The 10,677-nt window shown below is 44.5% G+C and overlaps 1 protein-coding gene across 1 annotated transcript; it reads right to left on the bottom strand.

Annotated features, from left to right (window-relative positions):
- Positions 1-6,240: 6,240 nt before the first annotated feature.
- On the bottom strand, positions 6,241-7,814 carry LOC138363540 (uncharacterized). The gene is made up of 4 exons (XM_069322894.1): positions 7,399-7,814; positions 7,159-7,302; positions 6,859-7,002; positions 6,241-6,313 (listed from the first exon to the last, which is right to left on the bottom strand). The coding sequence occupies exons 1-4, from the start codon at positions 7,812-7,814 to the stop codon at positions 6,241-6,243; spliced, it is 777 nt and encodes a 258-aa protein (XP_069178995.1).
- Between the last annotated feature and the right edge of the window lie 2,863 nt (positions 7,815-10,677).

Here is a 10,677-nt window from a genome sequence, read left to right as displayed (position 1 = left end):
GTGGCCCAGAGGTGTTCCAAGTACTGTGCTGTTGGTGGGTTTAATGGCTGAGGCTTCTGGTAAAACTGATTTCACTGCATTAATGACTACCTCACTGGATGCAATAATTTCGGACCTCGAGGAGTTAAGAACGAGTCCCAGGGTCTCCTCTTAAGACTTCACACGCTGCAGGTCTTCCAGCAAGGAATTTTGTGAGCCTGCCAGTGTCTCATCATCCAGAAAGTAGAAGTTGAGCTCACTAGACAGTCTTCTTGTGATTTCTCGAACCGCTATGCAAAAGAGGAAGGGTGCAAGGAGGTCTTCTTGATGAATTCCCTCTGCTGAGGTGACTTCGAGCTCGCCAAACAGGAGGGTTGAATCTATGCTGTAACCTGCCGACACAAATGGGAGAATACTTGGGCAATGTTCCGGGACTGCGGTGAGGACTACTTCCATTTTGACCAAGTTGAGGGTGTTTTTTAAATCAAATTTTACTACTGCCTGGTCTTCAGTAAGATAACTAAAGTAGGCTCGAGCTGCATGGGCTGCTGCTTCATAACCTTGGGGGACTCCAAACCCCAGCTGGTTTAGTTGCAGCATGGTGGCTGCTTCCATTCGGATTCTTCTGACAGAAGCCCTTGCAACTAGGCGGCAAAGGGCAACGGCAACGGCAAGGGCAACGGCAACGGCACCAACGGCAATGGGTCTGATCCTCCCCCCCCCCTTTTTTTTCATGGCACATAGGGATTGCACCAAAGAAATATGGTTTGATTTCATCAGGGATTAACCCAACGAGACAGTTGCTGACAAAGATTGTGATTTCTCCCAGGAGCGCCTCTGCAACTGGTCCCAGAACAGGGTTCACTATTTCCTTCACCTGTGTAGGTCTTACCCCTGTGTAACCTCCTGAGGAGCCGGGGGAAATGAAACGATAGCTGTATAAACGACTCTCGGAAGAGGAGAGGTTCCTGGTTAGGGGGGGCCTCTGTATTTAATAATATATCCTTTAGAAGAATGAGTTAGAAGTAAAAAGATATGGACCTATATAGGCAGGAGAAAGGTGAAGTGAAGTGAGGTACAATGATAAAAAAATAATGATTGGGATTGGGTGGGTATGAATAGGAACAGCATCCTATAGGCCTTCTGTAGTTACCTTTGTTCTTATGTTCTTATGGCCCCGTACATGGATAATATTAATAGCATAAGAATTCTTGTGGGAAAATCCTAGCAGTTTTAATTGTTTTTTATTCAGTGAATATTCAAATATTTACTTTATTTTTATTTTTAATTGACTTTAATATTATATTATTTTTATTTGGTTATTTTTAGTTAGTAGGTTAGTAATAAGTTAGTTAGTAAGTAAGTGGGGTATAAAAAGTTAGTAAGTAAGAATGTATATATTCTGATTCAGCTGCTAGAATTTATCACACACAATTCAGGGGACAATTTGTAGCTAAAACCACTTTGAAGTGGATCCTTCATAAACCACAAATTGTTTACATAGTCTTTGATATATAAATTATAAATCATACCACATATTGTGGTCTAATCTACTATTATTCTACACCAAATTAGATTAATAACTACTAATACTATATCTACAGCATTAAACACAAAAGGGCCTTTGCTGCTATTGTTGATGGGGCCTGCTAAGGCTGTGTAATTGTAGCATCAGATTTGGGTGTGGCTCTGTGCCTCAGAGTGCCATGTAATGGCGGCTATCTGGAGGCCTGCAAGGCTTTATGTTCAGCAGGTAACTATTTCTAATAATGCTGGAAGCCAGCTTCCTGCTTCACTAACTTCCCTCACAATTACCTGTTTGGGATGTAAGGAATTAATAATGGTTCCCTAAACATATAAGTACAGGTATGACATGGAATATGAGTGTGTGTGTGTGTAAAGCTGAGTAAACTTCCTTGGTTGTGGCTTTTCTCATGCTAATAACCGGCCACCAATCTATATTTAATGATGCATCAATTAAAACAGAATACTAGGTAGTCGGATACTCAAGTGCCCCAGTTGTGTGGTAGAGGTGTTGCTGTGGTAGTTCTCTTGGGACAGAGTAGGTCTATCGTGCCAGATTCTCTCTGGAGCACTCTTATGTTGTTTGTTATGATTCTGGTCTCCATGACGACACCCCCAGGTGAGCCGTCCCAAAATATTTGGTGGTTCTATTTATGTTTAAGGAATAGAAAGTTAAGCTATATTCCTGTTGTTGGAAATTATATTAAGTCCTAGTGAACACTTTTTTATTAAGTTTAAACACTAGACTTTTGTTTAAAAGAAATATAGAGTTGATAAAATACGTGGCGTTGATGACGTCACAGAATCACCCATTCTCTTTTACTTTATGAGGTAACTTATGTTATTTAGTGTGTAGGATTTCCGACATAATTCCGGGGGGGGGGGGGGGAGAGAAGCACGTGTCGAAGTCCCGGTAAGGACTGTGATCACTTTATTCCTCTCCTTCAGAATTATAGTGCTGCTTTAATTTGAGGTTGCATTGTTGTACTGCAGTCCTTTTGGGATGGATATCCCGTACTGGCGTTTCGAGTGCTGGAAGTCGTTGAACATCTTCTTTTCCTGCCAATTCTAAAGGAACTAATTTCTCTAATGTTTTGAGAGTAGTGTTGCCTCGGCATTTTACTTTCACTATTTTCAAGTTGCCCTGGCTGTCTGGATGAACAGAGACTATTTGGCCAATAGGCCACTCTGAGCGTAGCCCATTGCTGGCCACCAGAACTATGTCACCAGGGTTCAAGTTAATTCTGTTATAAGGGTTGTTTGCCCCGTAATGATACTTCCTCAGAGCAGTAAGGTATTCTCGAGTTTATACGTCATTCCACCGACTTATCACCCCCGATAGATGTTTGAAACGTTGAACCAAATCACTCTCTTGGACATATGAAGGATCCTCTGGTTCCTCGTCCATAAGGGACACTAGTTTGCTGAGAGGTCTCCCATACATCAGATGAGCTGGACTTAATGGTTGACGCTGCAAAACATCATCAGAGAGGTAGGTAAGTGGTTGGCTATTAACTTGTGCTTCTATCTCTATGGCTACAGTTTGGAGCTCCTGTAGGGCAATCGTTTGGCAGTGTAGGGTTTTCTGTAGAAAACATTTCACCATACCAATCATGCGTTCATACAAGCCTCCGTGCCATTGTGCTCTGGGAAGTATGAATTTCCAGTGGCACTGCCGTTGATTTATGGCCGTGCGTACCTTTGGGTGTGTCCCTATTTTCCTCAGACATGCTTCTCCAGCCATTAAGTTGGACCCATTGTCTGAGATCTTTAATTTAGGACAGGATCTACATGACGCAAACCTGCAGAAAGCCTGTAAGAATGCCTCGGCACTCATATCGGGAGTCACTTCTAAATGGACTGACCCTGTTGTGGCACAAGTGAAAAGACAGATATATGCCTTTACTGGTTTTTTGTCCTTGGTGCCTGTTAGTGTTAGTGCTCCTGTGAAAACTACTCCTGTAGTTTCAAAGGGACGAATATGTACAACTCGTTCCTTTGGAAGTGGAGGAGAGCCTGAATATGGACACACTCTGGCATGTATCTCCAGCAATTAACACAGGATTTAATTATTGATTTTACAGTCTGCCTACCTTGAGGTAGCCAGTACTGTTGTCTTAAGACTGTGAGAGTATCTAATACCCCACCATGCAGAGTGTTGTATTTGTGTATGTGTAACACAATTAGTTTACTTACTATGTGGTGATGAGGAAGCAATATTGGATTTTTTGCTTCGAGATCCATGTCCGTATGCTGTAAGCAGCCTCCGCATCTTATTATGTTATAATTATTGGTATCTACCCAGAGTCCCAGATCATTTTGTAGCTTCTTAGGAACATTATTAAATTCTGTCCCGAATGTGTCTGTCTGAGCTCTTTTGACCCAGTACCTTAGGGCACCAGGGAATTAATGCTTGATTCCTATTTTCTTTAGAAAATCAAACACTACTAAGGTGACACCTATTAGTTGGTTCAGTTTAGAATACCGATTAGGAACAATTACCAAAGTCCGAGGTGGTTCTGGATTCTCAGTGGGAACAGCGACATTGGTCACAATGACTTGTGGCTTTTGTTCAGGCCACTGGTCGTTGATTAGCCACTGAGGTCCATTGAACCACATCTCTGCCTTTGTTAATTGCCATAAAGTCAGGCCTCGGGAGAGATAGTCAGCTGGAGTGTCTTTGGTAGGTACATATCTCAGTTTGTACCCTGCCAACAACTCTCATATTTCCTTAAAGCGGTTACTGACGTAAGGATTTTTACTATTATTGTTTTTAACCAACTGTAGCACTGCCTCATTATCTTACCATACCACTGTTTCTTCAAAGTGGATGTTGCTTAAGGCCTTGATCAGATAATGAGCCAATCTTACACCTAGCAGTAAGGCTGTTAATTCCAGTTGTGGCAATTATCGTTTCTTTTACGATGCCACTCTGGCCTTTGATGTGAGCAAATTGGCTTGCCCAGGTAAGCCACTGTGCCGTAAGCCTTTCCTGAGGCATCACAAAATACATGTAGCTTAATTTGTTCTTTTTCATTTACTGTGTTCCGAGGGAACTTGACAAATTCTGGGATACTTAAATCTTTCACTAGCCCTTGCCATTTTTCCTATAAGGTAGGTGTTAGAAGGTCATCCCAGGCTATCTTTTGTTGCCAACATTCCTGCATTATCAACTTTCCATTAATTAGGATTGGACTTAATAGTCCCACTGTCAACTGTCTTGCCTTACACTATCAACAATGTCCACTGTCTTGCCTTACACCATCAACAATGTCCACTGTCTTGCCTTACACCATCAACAATGTCCACTGTCTTGCCTTACACCATCAACAATGTCCACTGTCTTGCCTTACACCATCAACAATGTCCACTGTCTTGCCTTACACCATCAACGATGTCCACTGTCTTGCCTTACACCATCAACAATGTCCACTGTCTTGCCTTACACCATCAACAATGTCCACTGTCTTGCCTTACACCATCAACAATGTCCACTGTCTTGCCTTACACCATCAACAATGTCCACTGTCTTGCCTTATACCATCAACAATGTTCACTGTCTTGTCTTCACCATCAACAATGTTCACTGTCTTGTCTTCATCATCATCAATGTCCACTGTATGGCCTTACAACGTCATCAATAACAGCCTTACGAATTACAGCATTAACTATGACCGATGCTCCTTGCAACATGAACAATGCCACTGTATGGCCTTACATCAACAGATGCTGCTCTACGGCATTACATCAACAGATGCTGCTCAACGGCATTACAGCTTCAGGAATGCTTCTTATACTACCTTATAGCATCAACGGTGGCCACTGTAGAGGCCTAGAGCACAAACAATGGCCACTGTATATGCGTAGAGCACCAAAAATTGGACCCTTTAGAGGCGAACAGCACCAACAATGGCCACTGTAGATGCGAACAGCACCAACAATGGCCACTGTAGAGGCGTACAGTACAAACAATGGCCACTGTATATGCGTAGAGCACCAAAAATTGGACCCTTTAGAGGCGAACAGCACCAACAATGGCCACTGTAGAGGCGTACAGCACCAACAATGGCCACTGTAGAGGCGTACAGTACAAACAATGGCCACAGTAAAGGCATAGAACACCAACTATGGCCACTGTAGAGGCGTACAGCACCGACAATGGCCACGGTACAGGCGTAGAGCACCAACAATGACCACTGTAGAGGCGTAGAGCACCAACAATGGCCACTGTAGAGGCCTAAAACACTAACAATTGCTACTGTAGAGGCGAACAGCACCAACAATGGCCACTGTAGAGGCGTAGAGCACCAACAATGGCCACTGTAGAGGCTTAGAGCACCAACAATGGCCACTGTTGAGGCGTAGAGCACCAACAATGGCCACTGTAGAGGCGTAGAGCACCAACAATGCCCACTGTAGAGGCGTAGAGCACCAACAATGGCCACTGTAGAGGCGTAGAGCACCAACAATGGCCGCTGTAGAGGCGTAGAGCACCAACAATGGCCACTGTAGAGGCGTAGAGCACCAACAATGGCCACTGTAGAGGCGTAAAGCAGCATCAATGGCCTTTTTAGAAGCGTGGAGCACCATCAATGGCCACTGTAGAGGCCTAGAACACTAACAATTGCTACTGTAGAGGCGTAGAGCACCAACAATGGTCGCGGAACGGTTTTCAAGCATTAACAATAGTCATGTCTGGCTCTACAGCATCAATGACAACTGTATTGTCTAACTACTTCAATGATGGCAGATGTACGGCATTACAGCATCAACAATGACCCTGTACGGCATTACATCATCAACAATGACCCTGTACGGCATTACAGCATCAACAATGACCCTGTACGGCATTACAGCATCAACAATGACCCTGTACGGCATTACAGCATCAACAATGACCCTGTACGGCATTACCGCATCAACAATGACCCTGTACGGCATTACAGCATCAACAATGACCCTGTACGGCATTACAGCATCAACAATGACCCTGTACGGCATTACCGCATCAACAATGACCCTGTACGGCACTACAGCATCAACAATGACCCTGTACGGCCTTACAGCATCAACAATGACCCAGTACGGCCTTACAGCATCAACAATGACCCTGTACGGCATTACAGCATCAACAATGACCCTGTACAGCATTACAGCATCAACAATGACCCTGTACGGCCTTACAGCATCAACAATGGCCCTGTACGGCATTACAGCATCAACAATGACCCTGTACAGCATTACAGCATCAACAATGACCCTGTACGGCCTTACAGCATCAACAATGACCCTGTACGCATTACAGCATCAACAATGACCCTGTACGGCCTTACAGCATCAACATTGACCCTGTACGGCATTACAGCATCAACAATGACCCTGTACAGCATTACAGCATCAACAATGACCCTGTACGGCACTACAGTATCAACAATGACCCTGTACAGCATTACAGCATCAACAATGACCCTGTACGGCCTTACAGCATCAACAATGACCCTGTACGGCATTACAGCATCAACAATGACCCTGTACAGCATTACAGCATCAACAATGACCCTGTACGGCCTTACAGCATCAACAATGACCCTGTACGGCATTACAGCATCAACAATGACCCTGTACGGCACTACAGCATCAACAATGACCCTGTACGGCATTACAGCATCAACAATGACCCTGTACGGCATTACAGCATCAACAATGACTCTGTACGGCATTACCGCATCAACAATGACCCTGTACTGCCTTACAGCATCAACAATGACCCTGTACGGCCTTACAGCATCAACAATGACCCTGTACGGCACTACAGCATCAACAATGACCCTGTACGGCATTACAGCATCAACAATGACCCTGTACAGCATTACAGCATCAACAATGACCCTGTACGGCCTTACAGCATCAACAATGACCCTGTACGGCACTACAGCATCAACAATGACCCTGTACGGCATAACAGCATCAACATTGGCCCTGTACGGCATTACAGCATCAACAATGACCCTGTACAGCATTACAGCATCAACAATGACTCTGTACGGCATAACAGCATCAACAATGACCCTGTACAGCATTACAGCATCAACAATGACTCTGTACGGCATAACAGCATCAACAATGACCCTGTACAGCATTACAGCATCAACAATGACCCTGTACGGCCTTACAGCATCAACAATGACCCTGTACGGCACTACAGCATCAACAATGACCCTGTACGGCATTACAGCATCAACAATGACCCTGTATTGACTTACAAGTTTAACAATTACCCTGTTCTGCATTACAGGATCAACAATAGCCATATCCTGCATTACTGGATGATTAATACTCCCTAAACCGCTTACAACAATGATCCCTCAACGGCCTTACTACATCAATAATATCCCTATCATTTATATAATTACAAATTATAAAATTTTTCTTGTTAAACATATCTTGGTAATGTAATCGTGTGAGGAGATGGAATTCCCAGCTAGTTTTTCTTGATTATGTTAGAGTGTATGGCTGCACTCTAGCATTCTAGACAGTAGTTCTCACACAACATATCCATATGTGGAGTCTGAAGAAAGCCCAAGCTTAGGGCTGTTCATCAAGACTTCAAAAATGTGTGTAACTGCTCTGTGAAAGGAGTTACAGAATTTTACATGTTTTATTTGAAAATGTTTGCAGAGGAGTGCGAGGGACTTGAGGGAGAGCAGCCAACGGATCAGGGGAACAGGGGGCACTTGTTGCCACCCGGTTGGTTGACGTGGTGTCATCCCAGGCCTGCCTCGCCTACGTCACAGAGCATCAGCTGGTGAGGGGAAGAACCCCTCATTTGTCGTGGCACGCCTAGGCCTGCCGGCTTCTATCAGATTGGTGGAAGTCAAACATTGAGGGAAGAAGCGTGCCCCATGCTGCCTACGCCCGCCAAAAGTCAGTCAAGGGTCGGTGTGGTCTGAGAAAGGAGACTCCAGGGGAAGGAATGGTGACTGACTCAGGTCACCACCCCACCGTATCGCCGTGTTAATCATCAATTTCCTTATCCCTATGATGTCTCGCTATCGTGGATTGTGTCTGGATCCAAATTGCGCGAGCGTGGGGAAGATATTAAGGAATTGAGGAAGGACTCAGGGTGATTCAACTCGTTTTCAGCCGAGGCGGCAGACAGGCCTCGTTGTTGTAACAAACTAGGCTGTTGTAAGAATTATCCAGAGTGGTTTATCGACAAAAGAGAATGGGAAGCTGAGCCCGCATGGTGACCTGGGGGACCTGACCCCCAGGGGAATTCGCGGTGGAAATAACCGACGCCTTGTTCATAGCTGCGTATAATGAATCATCCTATAGTATTCAGTAATTTAGAGAAATTAGCCTTTATTCATTTTGCATTAAAATTGTATTGTATAATAGTACTGGATACAATATCAAGAGTATCCTAATTATTGAGTTTAAGTCACCATCAGTGACGTCACGAATCAGATCTAACTTGTAAGGCGGAGTGACCGGCGGTCATAGGTCATCAGGGTTGACAGGTCTACTATTTCTCAAAGTTCAATTAACCATTTTGGGGGATCGGGAACAGCTCTGCCGTTAGATGTTTGTGTAATTTAATTTCAGTAAAATAATTCAACCAGTCTGGATCAATTCAGTACAAACAGAGGTTAATTGTTATAACTTAAACCTTGCTAAGTAACTGGGGTAAGCGAGGCGGAAGGTTACAATGCTCTAGTCTGGGCTAGACCAGACGAGGGATAGATCAGTGTGGAGACAAGAGCAACTGGGATAAGAGGTCAACCATCTTACCTCTCCCCAAGACCAGCCCAACATCTTTAGCTGGTTGCCCAAGGTATAGTTGCTATTGTTATGTATAGAAATAGTCTCATTTGCCATTCACGTCAAGTAGGGAGTGTTAAAGTGACAGGGAGTGAACATATTTAGATTTTGTTTTAGTTTTTCTTTTAATAAATTAAGTAGTTAATATTTGGCATTTTTATTGTTTCCATTTGGTTATGTTTACTTGTCCTGGTCACGTGGTCCACACGAGGCAGAGTTGGATTGGGCGCCGATTCTAACATCAAATCGGAATTCATCATCCCCATCTAATTAATTCCACACTCAAGTTTCCGAGGTTATAAACTACTAGTGGGGATCAAGCCCCAAGGTTGATTAATTAGCGTGATCGATCCAAACCTCGATCATTGCTCTGTGTTGCTGGTCTGGTGGTGGCAGCGTAGAGGTGACTCTAGGGTTTTGCTCAAAGCCTAGGTCACGTCATACTGGGTGTAGAATCCTAAGTCGGTCAATCGTCTTAGGACCACGTGGCGTGGAGTTGGTTTTGGTAAAAGTTTTGGAGTCCCTTGGTAGAGAATAAAAAGTAAGAATACGGGTTGAGAGGGAAAAGAAGGAAGATAAGTAGAGAGAAACCCTAACCCGTGTTACATTGTGATCTGTTGTTATCAGTCAACATATGTAGTCATCTGCTCCTTACGACTGATTTGAGTGACGGTGGGGGATTGATGAAGGCTTTTCAGTGTTTTGGGAAGCCTTCTGTAGTCATTATTGTAAATTGCGGCCCACTGAGTGTGGACACTGTTCCCCGCCGACCGTGTCATCCATTTCGTCACCCGCCATTCACCACACCCGTGAACGAGTCACCCGCTCGTGGTGTGAATGGGCGTGGACGAGTCATAATCCACAAGCCGAGTGAATGCAACCCTGAGGGGGGGGGGGTCGCATCATCCGTGTTTGTCATCCAGACCCATTTGCAACTTAATTGCAGGATACTGCAGAAAGTGTTAACGTAACTGAAGGAGGAATAGAGACTTATCTTATAACCTGCCTTGATGTTGGTTGCATAGTAACGTTATTGCAGAATGCTGCAGGGGGTTTCTTTATTGCAATTTTGTGTCGTCAATGGGCACACCATTGACAGAGCCGGTCGGCCGAGCGGACAGCACGCTGTACTTGTGATCCTGTGGTCCTGGGTTCGATCCCAGGCGCCGGCGAGAAACTATGGGCAGAGTTTCTTTCACCCTATGCCCCTGTTACCTAGCAGTAAAATAGGTACCTGGGTGTTAGTCAGCTGTCACGGGCTGCTTCCTGGGGGTGGAGGCCTGGTCGAGGACCGGGCCACGGGGACACTGAAAAGCCCCGAAATCATCTCAAGATAACCTCAAGAATCTCAAG

The sequence above is a fragment of the Procambarus clarkii genome, chromosome 11 (genome assembly GCF_040958095.1).
Source record: "Procambarus clarkii isolate CNS0578487 chromosome 11, FALCON_Pclarkii_2.0, whole genome shotgun sequence".
NCBI classification, from domain to species: domain Eukaryota; kingdom Metazoa; phylum Arthropoda; class Malacostraca; order Decapoda; family Cambaridae; genus Procambarus; species Procambarus clarkii.
This window is presented reverse-complemented; position numbering and strand designations above follow the sequence as displayed.

Excerpts from the sequence above, each read along its gene's own strand:
- LOC138363540 (XM_069322894.1), bottom strand. The coding sequence starts at position 7,814 with ATGGCTATTGTTGATCCTGTAATGCAGAACAGGGTAATTGTTAAACTT. Across the intron at positions 7,303-7,398 it reads ATTGTTGATGCTGTAAGGCC|GGTCATTGTTGATGCTGTAA; the intron begins GTACAGGGTCAT and ends AGTGCCGTACAG. Across the intron at positions 6,314-6,858 it reads ATTGTTGATGCTGTAATGCC|GGTCATTGTTGATGATGTAA; the intron begins GTACAGGGTCAA and ends AATGCCGTACAG.